This window comes from Prinia subflava, chromosome 4 (assembly GCF_021018805.1).
Source record: "Prinia subflava isolate CZ2003 ecotype Zambia chromosome 4, Cam_Psub_1.2, whole genome shotgun sequence".
In the NCBI taxonomy this organism is placed as follows: domain Eukaryota; kingdom Metazoa; phylum Chordata; class Aves; order Passeriformes; family Cisticolidae; genus Prinia; species Prinia subflava.
The window spans coordinates 68,306,263-68,321,716 of record NC_086250.1 but is presented as its reverse complement, the minus strand read 5'-3'; the positions used below and the strand labels follow the sequence as shown (position 1 = coordinate 68,321,716).

The window sequence follows — 15,454 nt, the reverse complement described above, 5'->3', positions numbered from 1 at the left end:
TTCAGTTAAGTAAAATCTATGGGCCACTGTAGGCAAATCTTTAAAGATACTGAAAATAGGCCACCAGCATAAACAAAGTTTTACCAGCATAAACAAAAAAATGCTGCCCAGTTCAAACTTGCATAGATGGTGTGTTTAATTGTTTGCTTCTGCTCTTAGATGAACTAGCAGTGATATTTTGGTTTCCAAAATAGAAGACTCTAAAAAAAACAAACCTCTTCTCCTCCATTTGCTTTCTCTTCTGCACTCGTTCATTCTTGTTTACATGTATTTTAATTGTATGAGTTGCTCCACTCACAGCTCATGCACATCATTAAGTACTACTGCATGTTCTGAAAAATAATTTGCTTAATAAATAGATTTTTAAAAGGTTCACACAGCAGCAGTAAAAGTTGAGATCTGAAACATGTAGGAGGTGGTTTTTTTAAGGTGTGTTTGCATGTAAGGGGTTTTATTGAAGGTGTGACGTAGCAGATCTATAAAGGTTTTGCAAAGTTAGTTGCTTGCCTCTATGGTTCCAGGAAGCATTACCAACAGCACAACATTAGAATAACATCTTTTGGTAGGTTTAAACATGTACACAAGGGGTATCCAGGGTTTAAGCTGAAACCCCTGCCATAAATCAAAGTGGTTTGTAATAGAAGTGGTGCAGGAATGCAGAGGCTGAACACCTGAAGAGCCACCCCCCTCTGGAGGTGAATATTTAACTTTGGAGAGTGGAACTCTGAGGCCTAATTTTAGGAAGGAAAGAAGCCTTAAAGCACAAAGGAGTGTATGTGCTCCAGTGTGCACCTCCAGCTGAAAAGGGAACTGCATTTTAATGTAGCTCTTACTAGGATTTCCTTTTGTATCCTTGATTCCTTTCTGAGATGCTGGTGAGGAATCTGCATCGATACCTCTAAGAAATAACATGCTTTATCTCAGGTGGGATCAGCTCTCTTCTGATGTTTCTCTAGTCTTATTATATTTGGTACTTTTTCCAATTCACATTGCCCTTAGTATCCTGCAGCCTGACCTACCTATTTGAAAGGCAACTTTCCTCTGCTGCTCCTTCTCCCAGCCCAAATTTATTGCCCATCAAAACATTTTCAAAGTAGGAATTTTTTTTCGCCCCCATATTCTCAATTTTTTTTTTTTCTGGGATAAAATACCTTCTTACCTAAAATGTGCAACTGAGGCATTAAAGTGATTACATGTACTAAATTTGGAATTAATCAGAAAGCAAGTATTCCCTGTACTAACAGTGGCTTCTTATGGTTTGTATTATCTACTACATGGAGAGAGTAAACAAAGCTGAGTTACAAAAAATCTCTGTTTTCACCAGAAAAATGACTGTGGGTTTTAAATTATCAGGGCAGTAAAAAGTAACTCACTGTCTTAAGAAAAATTACACTTTTAGAGATAATTTCTGCCAATGTGGAAGCAACGCAAGGAAAAACATCTTTGCATTTACCACTGAGTGCTGACACAAGCACTTGAGTTTTATTAGCTACTGAGAAGAATGAAATCTGAGCATTGTATGTCAGGTATTAAAAGCCATCAGGATTTTCATGTAATTCGTGTGTGTGTGAGAGTGCAAGTGCGGTTGCTCTCTGCTGGGTGGATGAAGAATTGCTCATCTCTTTGTAAAAGCCTTTATGGGGCTGGAAGATGGATTGCAAGTCTTACAGCTGCTCAGTTGTTAGCCCTGCTGATGGGTGCAGGGAAGCCTGGAGATAATTATTTTGTAGACTTTACTGCCTGTGCAGGACTGAACATCCTGCCATATGAGTTCTTTCTTCATTGGGCATGATGTCAGGTCATTTAGCAATTGCTGTTTAGGATATGCGTTACTTAATAATAATTATAAGTGTTATTAGAGTCTAATAGTTCTGCCAAAAACTACAACACGCTGCAGAAGAAGCAGTTAATGATTTTTGAAACATCATCTTTCCTTTGAGCTCCTTTTGAGCAAGTGTGCTGCAAAAAAGCTGATGGGCCAGAAAGCATCTGGAGATGACTTTTTTTCCCCAAAAACACAGAGACCTGGTCATTTACAGCTTAAAAATGTTGCACAGCTTCTTTTTCTGCTTGTCAGAGGTTCTGGCCCTTATTTTGCTGGCCAAAATCCAATGTAGGTAATTACCTTCTGTGTCTATAAATTGCAGCCCCCTGCAGTTTTCAATTGGGTACAGTATTGTTCTACCCTTCCTGGCTGAAATTGTTGTGTGATAATGCTCCATGTCATTAAACAGCTGCCGTCTGTCACCTTACGATGAAGTCATTCCCCTCTAAACAATGAGTTTATAAAGCCCTTTTGGGTCCTTCCAGATAAAATTTGCTCGTAAACCAGCAATTATGATCTTTGGAGTACAGTAAGGTGATGCTTGGCTGTCTCTCTTGACAGCAGTCAGAAGCCTTCAAACGAGTGTTGTCCCTTTTGTCAGCTTGTGTGATATCCTGGCAGTGATGCCACAGCTCAGATGTGAATGCTTTATTACTGTAAAACCTTGGTGCCTGTAAATACCTCTGCACTGGGTTGGATTTAGTTGTCATTACACTTGAAACTCGTTTGTTATCATGTTCTTGTTCTGTTGGCTCTTAGAGGGAATTCAAATATACCACAGAACGTGAAAAGGGTAAATCCCCAGCAAAACAGCAAAACCACAATAATAGGGTGAGGATTGCAGCATTTATTAACCAAAAAATAACAGTATGAAGGTTCTGGGTAGGGTTAAAAATAGATTTGACAAACAGGTCTCATGTAAGTCCGTTTGGTCCCCGTTAACAGCTGTTTTTCAGCACCTGACTTGACACTGGGATCATTAATGGAAATGAACGTGGATTAATGCCAAAGCTCTTAGCAGTGATGAATTTAAGAGAGTCTGTTTTGATTCAAACGTTATTTCTGAAGGCTACCTCTCTGTCCTGAGTGGGCAATTTACTTTTAGCAGTCCTGCAGTAATTAAAGATATGAATGGCAGAGACCAAGAGGGCATCTACTAGGTTTTTCCAGTGCTCCTGCTGAAGCAGCAGGGATATTAAAACAATCTCTAGCTCCTCAAGAGTGGCCTTGTCAGCTTGCTGAAATGATGGAATGGTAGTTAGGTTATTAGAAGAAAAATTGGCACAAATTGAGAGAGAGGATGCTCTGGCAGCAACCACAAGCAGCCAGCGACTCAGTGTCTTAATCTCTGCCCTCAGGCTGCTCTCTATGATACAGATGACACCTTGTCAGTGAAGATGATGTGCTGGGTCACCCCTGAGTCCGATGGGCTAAATTGGCCATGGAGGGAAGGATTGCTACAGCATAGAGCCAGCAAGCCACATAATCTAATTCTTTCTTTTCTTTCTTTCCTTTTATTTTCTCTTTCTTTCCTTTTATTTTCTCTTTCTTTCTTTCTTTCTTTCTTTCTTTCTTTCTTTCTTTCTTTCTTTCTTTCTTTCTTTCTTTCTTTCTTTCTTTCTTTCTTTCTTTCTTTCTTTCTTTCTTTCTTTCTTTCTTTCTTTCTTTCCCTTTCTTCCTTTCTTCCTTTCTTTCTTTCTTTCTTTCCCTTTCTTCCTTCTTTCTTTCTTTCTTTCTTTCTTTCTTTCTTTCTTTCTTTCTTCCTTTCTTTCTTTCTTTCTTTCTTTCTTTCTTTCTTTCTTTCTTTCTTTCTTTCTTTCTTTCTTTCTTTCTTTCTTTCTTTCTTTCTTTCTTTCTTTCTTTCTTTCTTTCTCTTCTTTCTTTCTCTTCTTTCTCTCTCTCTCTCTTTCTCTCTCTCTCTCTCTTTCTCTCTCTCTTTCTCTCTCTCTTTCTCTCTCTCTTTCTCCTTTCCTTCCTTTCCTTTCCTTTCCTTTCCTTTCCTTTCCTTTCCTTTCCTTTCCTTTCCTTTCCTTTCCTTTCCTTTCCTTTCCTTTCCTTTCCTTTCCTTTCCTTTCCTTTCCTTTCCTTTCCTTTCCTTTCCTTTCCTTTCCTTTCCTTTCCTTTCCTTTCCTTTCCTTTCCTTTCCTTTCCTTTCCTTTCCTTTCCTTTCCTTTCCTTTCCTTTCCTTTCCTTTCCTTTCCTTTCCTTTCCTTTCCTTTCCTTTCCTTTCCTTTCCTTTCCTTTCCTTTCCTTCCTTTCCTTTCCTTTCTTTCTTTCTTTCTTTCATCATTTGGGCACTGACAGTAAGTGCCAGGAGATCTCATTCTCATTAGTGTCCCCTACACACAGCTATCTCTGTACACTTGTGCTTTCAAGAAAGTCCTAAGCTTTCACAAGGATTGCTTTGCTTCCTTCTGCAAAGTTTCACATGTAGTTTCTCTTTTGTCTTATTACTTCTTGGGTACAGGAGAAGGGGAGATGAGGGAAGGAAGAAGCCACTTCCTCTGAGAGCCGCTGTGTCGGCAAAGAGAAATTAATAAAAACCCTACAGCTGTTAGCAGCCAAGAGGTCTTAGTGCAGAGCAGTAGTGTCCACTGGGTGAGGATGAAAGCTAGGAGAAGATAAGGGAATTCATCTCTAGAAGATATCATTTGCAAAGGATCAAGCATATTTGGCTGGATTTTGGGCCCCACAAGCTCTGTGACGACTGAACCATCAGGCAGGTGTGGTGTATAATTTTGTTCCTCCCTGGAGCCTTCAAGGGCACTGCAGGGATCAGATCCACAGAATCTATAAAATAGGTGGTTTTTCCCCATTGTTATCTCTTTGCTGTTTTATTCACTTGTTCATTTTGTCTGCACTGGCTCTAGTCCTACACCAGCTGCCAGAGCTGGGTGAGGATACTACTGCAAGTGTCATTGATGCAACAGTGTTCATGAGCTCCTCAAAATCCCAACAGTGAGACTTGGATTCCCCCTCTGAGGTGTCTGAGAGCCTTGGTTTGCACTGAAATCAACAAAGTGCAGTTTAGGAAGGAGCCCAGCTGTGTTTGTAGAAATGAGTGCCCCCTCTGTGGCCTGAACTTGTCTGTCAAACCACCAAAATCTTGGCAGCTCAGTCAAGTCCCTACCTTGTGGCAGAAAAGTATTTTAAAGAAAAGCTTAAATTGTGCTTGGTTTTTCCCTAACTCTGCAGGAGTTAGTGGATTGACAGAGCTGTCAATGGATGGCAGAATTTAGTTTGGAGAAATTTTAATGACTTCCTCAAGTTAATGCAGGCAGTGAGTGACAAAACCTGTCCCCTGGAACTTTGCTTCATAGTGCGTGGTACCTATGCCTTGAGTCAGAGCTTTTAACCATCTTCAGCCAATAAAGCATTTAAAGAATATGATACATGTAATTCAACTTCAGTCCCAACAAAATAAAGGGCTTAAACATTTTGTGCAATTAGAAGAGAGCTTGGCCTGTGCCTAAACCTGTGCCTAAACCTTTAGCTCAAAGCAAGAACTTGATGCTAATAGGGCCATTAACCTGAGAAAACAGGTATTAGTGGTTGGCTTTGTGGTTTCCTAAAAAATTGGCTGATTAGCAATGGAAATTGTGGGGCTCTTGGTGGTAAAGGTGTTTTTGGTAAAGGAAAAAGCAAAGGAATAAACTTGTTACTCTTTATTAAACATGACCCTGGCTGCAATTTTGGGCTGAAGTAGCAATTGTGTATGGCTTTCTTAAAGAAGGGATCCAACAGAGAGAACAGATGAAGGGCATAATTTAAAACTGAACTCAATACAAACAACACAGAGAATAAATGAAGTGAAAAGTCAAGCCAATTTATGAAAGAAAATAGTTGACCAAGCCCAGGGCAGAGCTGGGAGCTTAACTAAACTTCTACCTTTTCTTTCAAAATAACATATAAGCATTTTCCCCAGTTATTTTAAGCTATGGGTCAGGGATTTTTCAACCTCCCTACTAGGGAGATTGTTTGACAGGTTGGGTTTTACGTAAAGCAATAGGAATTGAAAAGAAATAATGGAGTGATTTTCAAGAGGTTTAAGTGTCACGTAGGTGCCTACAGCTCCATGAAATTCTAGAAAGTTGTTCCCATGAAGTATCACTCAAGTGAGTCAGTCATGGTTTTTCTGTTTCTTAGAAATTTTAAGGGGGTGGTTGGATGGTTGGCTTGGTTTGGCTTAAGTGTTGTCTTCGTATGGAAATGCAGTTTCTAAGGCCTGGAGAAGTCTCAGTTTCTAAAGGTGAACTTGTGGCCTGTAGAACTTATTCAAAATCAAGAGCATTTGCAAGACAAGATATTTGTACGTGAAATGTAATGTAAAAGTTTGGACCAAATATTAGCATCTCTTACTCAGGCAAGATTCCTGCTAGAATAGACAGGAATTTTAGCCATTTATGAGTGTGATAAATGCTGTTGTCTGCTGATCCATGTTGAAAGCACTTCACAAGGGATGATCAAACTTCTTGCTGGTGGTGTAAAATGTGCCTTTAATATAACTTTCTCCTTCCTGCCTGTAAGCAGGCAAAGTGCTAAAGTTAATACAGGCATATTAATGTGAATTATGCTTTCAAGGAGATGAAACACAGGAAACTAAATAATTTGTCTTCACACAGGTTATAGCTGTGAGACAGGGGAATTGCACAGGGTTGTTTTCTTCTCACCACTCTTAGATTTTTTTTTTCACATGTAAAATATGATTTTCATCTGGTTGTGCAGATTCAGAGCTCTTCCAAGTCCTCCGGTGGGCATTCACTCCTGAACAATCATCAAACAGAGAAATTCTAATTAAAACCAAGTTTTTTGAAAGTGGCAGGTGGCTCTGAAATGCCTGAATTCTGCCATGATCAGCTTCTGACATTGCTGCATACAGGCCATTTGCCCCCTCTCCCTGGTGGAAAGATGGGGAGATGCTTGAAAATTCATGCATCATTAGTGTTCTTTCTTGAAACTGGAACATCCAGAAATCATCAGCACTTTTGGAATTTCTTGCCAAGTAATTAGTTGAAACTACTATCCTTAATTATCGATAATGCAAGGGGGGGAAGGGGGGAGGGAGTGATGTATTTTTACTTTTGTTTAATATTTAAAATTATATATTTTCTGTGTAAGAGTAGAAATCCTCCTAAACCCTGATCTGGGAGATCATTTGTCTCCCAGATCAGATTATTCTTTGTTCCAAAGTTCTTTTTCCCCGCAAGAGTGTATTTGTTTCAAACTTAGATGTAGGATGTACATCTGGAGATCAGATAGGCTAAGAATTTACAGGGGGTGAACACGTTCAAAAATCTGACCTCCTTTTGCAGGGCAGAAAAACTTTTTGAAGCAGCATTTTAATTTCCACAATGAAGTAGGCAGTTTTGCCATCTCTTTTTGAATTGTTCTTTGTTTTGGTTTGGGGTTTTTTTTGATGACAGCAATAAACAATGTACTTAAAACTGTCTCCAGACTGCTTTTCCTTTTTAAAGAGCGTAGGCAACTAATCGGCAGCAACCAGCCACATAGCTGGAGTGTTTTCCATTCTAGGCAATATCATACTAATTTGATGCACACATGGATGCTTCACACAATCTGCAGATTCATCGCTGGCATCTTGCGTTAGTCATCTGACAGATTGCCAAGTGTTTCATACTCCTTTCATGTGACTTTATTACAAAACACACACACACAGACACACGCACTGCCTTGTTTCTGCCAGTAGCCAGTTTAGTGAGAATTCACTGCAGTTCTGTTTACAACAGCCATGGAGAGAAATCTGCACTTATTTGCCACTATCTTCTACTTTAAAATGCAGAAGTCCCAGGTTGTATTGTGCCGCTCACATCTTATATAATGACATTAAGCAGCAGCCTGCAGAGAAAACCAGACTCGATGAAAAATGTAATAGCATTGTTGTTTGTCCGTAATACTTATGCTATTAATTAAATACTGATTTTTTTTTTTTTCTGTTTTGTGCCAATTGACATCATCTTCTGCATCTAGTGTACATGAAAACTGCATAGTCTCCTAACTTGTCTTCTCCCTTTAATCTCCTTTTCCACTTTCTAGTAACGGCACAGCTAACAAGATGAATGGAGCTTTGGATCATTCAGACCAACCAGACCCAGATGCCATTAAGATGTTTGTTGGACAGATTCCCCGTTCGTGGTCAGAAAAAGAATTAAAAGAACTTTTTGAGCCTTATGGAGCTGTCTACCAGATTAATGTTCTCCGAGACAGAAGTCAGAACCCTCCCCAAAGTAAAGGTACAGTAGTTATCCTCTCTTTGCTTTCAGTTTGCTTGTTTTCCCGGTGATCTTGCTTGCCTTCAGCATTCCCAAAGAGGTTTGCATCTGAGCTCTTTGTTTTGTAGTATGCTGTGTTGAGCTATGCAGCAGTCCTAAGAGGAGAGGACTCCTGAAACCTATCGGATATTGCGTTCCTCCTCTTCTGAAACTCAAGTTTAATTGTCTGCTATCTGGAAGCATGCATTCCAACTGTGCAAAAAATAAGAAAATATCGCTCTCCTTGTTTAAATTATCATTGCCAAAAAAGTGGAAACCTGAGCAGTTGCTTCCCAGGATTAGCTCATGAAAAATATAATTTTCTATTTCCTTTAGTTTCCTCTCTTTGCACCCCAGGTGGGAATTATTTTAAGGATACAGAAGGAAAAAATTATAGTGGTGGGTTCTTGCCACATCATTGCTCCAGCAGCAATAAAAATTACAAATAGTCACCCTGCCCTTTTTCCAAAATCTGAGTTTTTTTCTGCAGTCATGTTAAGGGATTCGGTTTTGGCACTGATATTGTTCTAAATGAAAGGATTAGTTTTCCTTCTTGCATTTTTTCTATACACATGTATTTGTCCCTAACTATATTCCTTTCTTTCACTACATATATCTGTGCTTTGTTGGGCATGTGAGAGTTTTGTGTATTATAACTGTTTAAGTGTGACACGTGCTTACATGTGAACTGAAAGTGAGCATTTTGTTTCACAGAGTGCATTTTTCTCCCTACCTAGCTGTACATTTTCATTCAGGTTTGGTACATGAGAGCGTTGCCACCGTTAAAAATAATTAGCGTGGCTCAGAGGCAGGACTGGATGTGCATGTGTGTGCCTGGCTGTAAGGCTGCTAGACAGTTATTCCTTCTTACTGCACTCCTGGCACTGACTCTGAAAACCTTCAGAGCACACACGCTATGGAGAATATCACAGAATGATTTTGTGGGCTCGCAGCAAAGTTAACAGAGCAAAATATCCCTCGCTGGAGATGAGAGGGGGCTGCTGCTGTGGGAGGCACCACAGCACAGCCTCGGGGGCTCCTGTGCCTTGGGCAAAGCACTGCCAAGGCTCAGCTTATCTTCCTTGCCCTGGTGCTGGGCAGAGGATCCTCCCAGTGCCTTCATCTTGCTGCCTGGTTTAAGCAGTCAGGTGCTTTCAATGACCGTGGTTAATTTTGGGTTGCTTGCATCCCTCACTTCTGGTTAAAAGATTTGGTGCATTGGTCTCACACCAGTGTCAGGGAGGGGGTCCAGCTCACTGTAGCTTCCTGCTAATCAAGTGTCTGTACTAGATCACCCTTTCCCCTTCCCCATCCCTGGGAGTGTTCGAGGCTATGTTGTGTGAACAACTTGCTCTAGTGAAAGGTGTTCCTGTCCATGGCAAGAGGGCTGGAACTAGATGCTCTTTAAGGTCCATGCCAACCCAAACCATTCCATGACTCTGTGACTCAGAAGCAGAAAGTATTTCTGGTTGGAGTGTTTCAGTGCAGTTCTGCTTCCAGCCCCCTCCCCAGTTTCCCAGGATTGATGTATTGTACCATGTACCGCCCTACTGTGTTAGCACAGAGCCCTCACCAAATGTCTTTTTCTTGTAATGCTGGATAGGAGAGCATTAAAAGGTCAAACAACTGGATTTTCTGCAGTCCAGGCTGTTATGGATGAGCAAACTCCTCCTTAGTTTAAACCACTAAAGTGCTGAACTTTGAGACTCGTCCATTTGGAAGGAGCTGATTCCTGGGTCCCAGCTATGCCTTCCCACTAAGCAGTAAATGAAGTGAGAATGACATTGTGGTGAGACAGAAGAAACCCATTGATACCCATTTCTGGGAATCACTGTACCTGTCCATCAGGCAGCTGGGAGGCATAAGGATGAAGCATAGATCATGCAAATCACTGTGGGCTAATTATTAATGTTTGTAGTCCCCATATACTGTACTCTTTTTGAAAGGCTGGATTTGGGGGATACTTTTTGCTTGGACTCTTTTCAGCCATGCAGAGATTATGCTTGTCACTTCAGGCATTATGTGTTAATTAATCAGTAAATGAAATTGATCCTGAAGACAGGCAGAATAACCTTCGGATTTACTTTTCTCTGGCACCAGCAGCAAGCTCCTCTGGTGGTCAGCTTTTCCCATGGAAGCTTTGAAGGACTGTATCTCCATGCTGGCTCTATCCTTCCTCCTGGCTGAATCTGCCAGAAAGGTTGCTAGAAACCTCTTGAGTTCCTTGTGGATATCTCTTGACTGGGAATGATCTTTGTTTTCTTAATCCAGTTGAACAAAAGATTCTGTGTGAGAGAATGTTAAGAATGCTGGAAACAAATAAACTGAAAAATAGCCCTAAGAAACATCCTACAGTTTTCTTTTCATCTCAATGCATGAGAAATACTTCACCTATACTATCTAATTGGCATTTAGAAAAGAAACAGAGTTTTCATTTTTTGTTTGGAGGTCACAGAATCATAGAATATTCTGAGCTGGAAGAGACCCACAAGGATCACGAAGTCCAACTCCTGGCTCTGTACAGGACAACACCAAAAATCACATGTCTGAGGTGGAATGAAATTCCATACTCCTCTTCTGTGTAAATACCCACACAAAACAACTATATTTATTTTATTTGAGCTGGGATTTGGGTTGTTCCAGGCATTTTTCTGCCTGCTGACTCTTTGTATCACCTCCAGTTTTGTAGAACACTCCATCAAGGGACCTTGTGGTTGAGTGAGGTAGAAAATGTCCAATTTCCATTTCATTGCATGGTTGGGATTGTGTATCAGGCAGAACATTCACAGCCTGCTGTAACACAGAAATCTCTTTCTGCATATGCTGCGAGCCATGAGTTGCAATGACAAGAGTGCAAGTTGGTGTTACTACACCACACGGGGGGGGAGCAGTTAGGTTTTGCTCTTTAAAGAAAAGCATTTTGATTTTCTGAAAGATTTCTCTCTTCTCAGACAAGGGTTATGTATTTCTGTGAGCTTGGCCAAAGGGGCTCCTCTAATTTGGACCGAGTTTTTCTCTGATGAACTGTTTATGAAGCTGCAATCTGAGTCTCTCCCAATTCTGTCAAAAATAACCATAGGCTGCTTCTCTCTTTCCTGCTGTTATTCAGACTGTCTTTCATACCCTCCAACGACAGACGGCCTAGTTCATGTCTTTCCTCCTCTTTTGTATTGCTTGCCAGCTCTGCAAAGCTGAGGCTGGAGGAGGACAGGTAGAAAGCCAAGTTTACCTCACTCTGGAAAACCAGAGGAAAGCCATCTTAATTCCACAGATATATTGATACTACTGCAAACCTTGAAGCTTGGCTTTATTAATGGGGACCTTCAGGAATGGCTGCATTCTAGGAAATTCTTCATCCTTTCCAGGGCTTGCATTTCTCTGCTTCTTTTGGATGTGTGAAAGAGCTCAGCAAAGTAATTTGACTTTGTTTTTATCTCCTGTTGTGTTGTAAGGCTTTTCCCTCTTTCTGCAACAAGAGAAATCCAGGGAATTAAGTAAATTAAATACCAAAAAACAAAGAAAAAAACAGGTCAGGAAATTCTGTACCACTGAAATAAATGGCACTTTCAGCTTCTGGGGGCTAAGGGGATTCAAAGTCTGGGCAGATGGGCCCTCTCTGTTCCCAGTCCAGCTTGCTCCCTTTATATAATTGATTCTGGGTGGATAGCTGACTTTTTTCCAGGGTAGTTGTTAAAAAGAGTTTCTCTAATACCTCAAATGAAGCAAGTTCTGTGTGAAGGCAGCATGCACTGCACCAAGATCTCTCTTCCTCCCCACTGTTTTCTAAGCCGGAAAGATTTCCTTGGCTACTTTGGTTTTGCAGTCCAAGTGCTGAAGCAAGCAGATGGCACAGGGCTACTTTTGCCTTTTGAAATGCAGCAGAAGAGTCTTGGGCCAGATCCTCTATGTCCTTTTGGCACTTTGCCTCTGTTTCAATACCTGATAATTCTTATAGGGATCAAGGTCTCCTAAACCAGCTTTGTGAGCCTGAATCTCTTTGTGCTGCCACAGGAATCACACTGCAGAAAGCAGGGAGAGGCACCTGTGAAACAACTGGCTCTGTGTTTGCTTGCAGCCTTTTACAGACCCTTTATCAGATTAGAAGGAGGCTGCTGAGTGAACAAGGATGTGCTGTAGTTAAAGGGCAGTGTTTATTATTATCCTATTTAACATGGTAATTTAAGTCTACCGGGAAGCGAGCAGAGGAATCTGATAATGAGGCATTCATCTGCTGCATACAGGAGAGACCAGGTGGGCAAGGAGCAGTAGAGGGATATGTACTTACATACAGAGAGAGAGAGGAGGCAGAAGTTACCTGGCTTGCTTTAGCACCATTTCAGCCTCCATTTAGCCCCTCCAAAATAGTCTGGTGCAGGCAGGGGGACAATTCCTCTCCTCCAGCAGGGCCCTCTCACAGTGCCCAGTATAGCAGGAGAAAAGGGAACTGGGGCAGTCCTGCACAGCAGCAGAGCTGTGGCACTCACCTTGTCACACATGCCCATCCTGAGTGTCCCAACCTGCAGCAAAACCAGCTGTTCCTTGTTCCTCGACTGCCCCTGTGACACCACACAGCCAATTGCACCCTCTGCTCCTTCAGGCAGTTCCAATACATTGCATTCGGCAAAACTGTTCTAGATGCTCTTTAAAAGTTCCCTTCAGCCAGCACTCCAGGAGCCATGGTTTCCCTACACTTCTTGTGTTATTCTGTGCTTTTAATTCTTTCACAGACCCATGTAAACACTGTTTAACCTCTGAGATCAGATGAGTTGCACCATGAGCACATTTGCTGTTGAAATGGCAGGACATGGGACCACAGCCATTGTGCATGTGTGTGTTAGACTAAATTTTGGTGATGGTGGCTGACAGATATTTTGTTACTATGCAACTCTGCATGGTAAATCTTTTCCTGCACTGCATTAAAAAGTGCCTTGCATGTTATTTTTTAGCAGGTGCATTGTACACTATAAGATGTTTCACACAACAAAGACTGGCAAAAGCCAATTGTGATTAAATGCAAGTACAGTGGGGAAGAAGAGTGAATGATAAAGTTCAGTTTTTAACTGGAAGTTTCTGAATGTAGGGCATTTAAATTTAAACCTTAAGGAATCTTAAATCTATAATTTTAGTGGGTTCTAAATAGCATTATAGAACTTATTCCAGATGTGAGCTGATTTTTAGAAAAGGTAATTCTTACTCAACAAATCTGATGGAGTTTTTCAAGACGTTTCTGTGAAAGTGGACAGGTGTGAAATCATCTGTGTAATCAAGCTGATTTCCCAGGGGCATTTCACAGAGTGTCACACGGGAGACTAATCCATGCAGTTGCTGGTGAAGCAGAGAAGGGCCCATTTCCAAATGGGGAAAGGAGCTGGGTAGATGATCGAGGGCAGATTGGAATGGGGAAAGGTTGGGGCCAGGGGAAGAGAGGGGATGATGACTGGAGAGCAACAGGGACTGTTATTGGAGATCAATACTTTTTCACTCTCTATGTAAATGGCTTTGACAGAATGAACCACCAACTTGTTATCCAACTTTTTGGATCATGCAGAAGGGACTAGACAGGGGAGAAGCCACCTGATAACCTGGAGAAAGCAATCAAATACAAAGAGATTCTGCTGGGTAAAATGAACCGTGAGCAAGAAGAGTAAATTTTATTTTGAGTGAACACATGTGTTGAATGAGTGCATTTTTCAAAGATTTGAGAGCAGGAGAGGATTCGAAGGGTGCACATATCATAAAAGGACTGAGATGATATTTTGTATCTGTGTGGTCAAAAAGGCACAGAAAATGTGAAGCTGTATAAATGGAAACATTGAATAGAACCTTCAAGGAAATACTGCATTGCTTAAAGAAGGAATTTTTTTAATCATGTTTAAACTACAGTTACCAATATTTAGTACCATTCTGTAGAAAAGGGCAGAGGTCCAGAGAAGAGCAGCATGATTTTGTATGAAGTCAGGAAGGGTTGAGCCATGGTGAAAGGTCTGCAAAGGTTAACTTGTAAAGGGCTTCAAACATTGACTTACAAGAAAGCTAAAAGGGGAAAAGCTGAGGAAGAATACAGGACTGTACCTTGGTTTAGAAAGAAAAAGTTGTAAGGGGATACAATTGAAGTTTCTGCAGTATGTTGAAGTGCATACCAAAGGCAGGAATAGATAAGCTCTTTCAATTAATATTAAACCCAGGGATTGCACCGCATAGACTTAAGACTGAGGAACAGCAGGCCAACAGAAAAAAATTGACTTCTCAAGTCTTCCAGAAGAAGCAGTGAGAAGAGTTCCAAAAGAAACTTTCCTTTTGCTTGCTTCCATTTAGTGTTTTGAAATAATGCATCTGAAACAGGATGTGACACGACTGCTCCCCGTGTCCAAGTGCAGTTTCTCCCCATAAACAGGACAAGGTGCCAAGCTGTCAGTGGCTTGGCTATGTACAGCACGAAGAGGGGCTGAGATTGGTGTCCCCTGATATTTTTGCATTGCTTTGAAGAGAGGATCAGGATAACGTCCCATTGACTGCAAACCTGTTACCCACATAAATCAGTCTCACTGTGTACTCCCTTCACTGACAATGGCAAGAAAGTCAGCCCCTTTGAAAGCAAAAATTATCACAGCAAATTTAACCCAGTCAGACAGAAGTATTGGAATATATTTGTGAGGACCCTGTAACAGGAACAAGGGGCTGTGGTTGCAGAGGGTGGTGGAGGGAGTTGGGTAGAGGATTTTTCAGTTGTGGTATTTAAATATAGAGGCAGCACAGAAACCTTCCTTTACCCCTGTTTCTAAATTTCCTATATACAGTGCATGAATGACTGGAGCAGAAAAAAGCTTTTTGGGGATTTTAGGCATCTTTTTCCTCCTCATTTTTATGGTATTTATCACAGTGGGAGCTTGGTCCAGAAATGAGGACTCTAGGTTTTGCTGTAAGAAGTTAATAAAAATAACACATCTCTAAGGGATTAAAGTAGATCACTTTGGGGCTCACTGGCTGCAGTTTCATAGCAGCTTAACTATGATTTACAGCTGCATATGAATTTTAAAAATTAAGCTAAGACTGTATAAGCACATTATTAATTACATCTATGATGAAAAAAAATGCATAAACTTTAACTACATTAATCTTTTTAGTTAAATTGATAGAAAACCCATGTACAGACCAGCCATGAGAAGAGCAGGCAGGACTTCATATTCTTAGTTGTGGTTCTTTCTAATGTTCATGTCTGATAAACACTTAGGGGAAAGGCAACTTCAGTAAAGGGGTGTTTGAAAAGGAATTTTTGAACTTCAGTTTGGGCGTGTGGTAATGTTGACAACTTCAGCACATCGTCCAGGCTTTATTTGTAGAATATTTTAGAGCAATTTTA

At 40.9% G+C, this 15,454-nt stretch overlaps 1 protein-coding gene across 4 annotated transcripts in view; it reads left to right on the top strand.

The window, feature by feature from the left end:
* CELF2 (CUGBP Elav-like family member 2) overlaps positions 1-15,454 on the top strand; it is a 376,801-nt gene that overhangs the window by 237,611 nt on the left and 123,736 nt on the right. For all 4 annotated transcript variants that reach the window (XM_063397060.1, XM_063397061.1, XM_063397062.1 and 1 more), the window contains one exon: positions 7,880-8,076. In XM_063397060.1, coding sequence (XP_063253130.1) covers positions 7,880-8,076 — 197 coding nt within the window. The remainder of the gene's footprint in view (positions 1-7,879; positions 8,077-15,454) is intronic.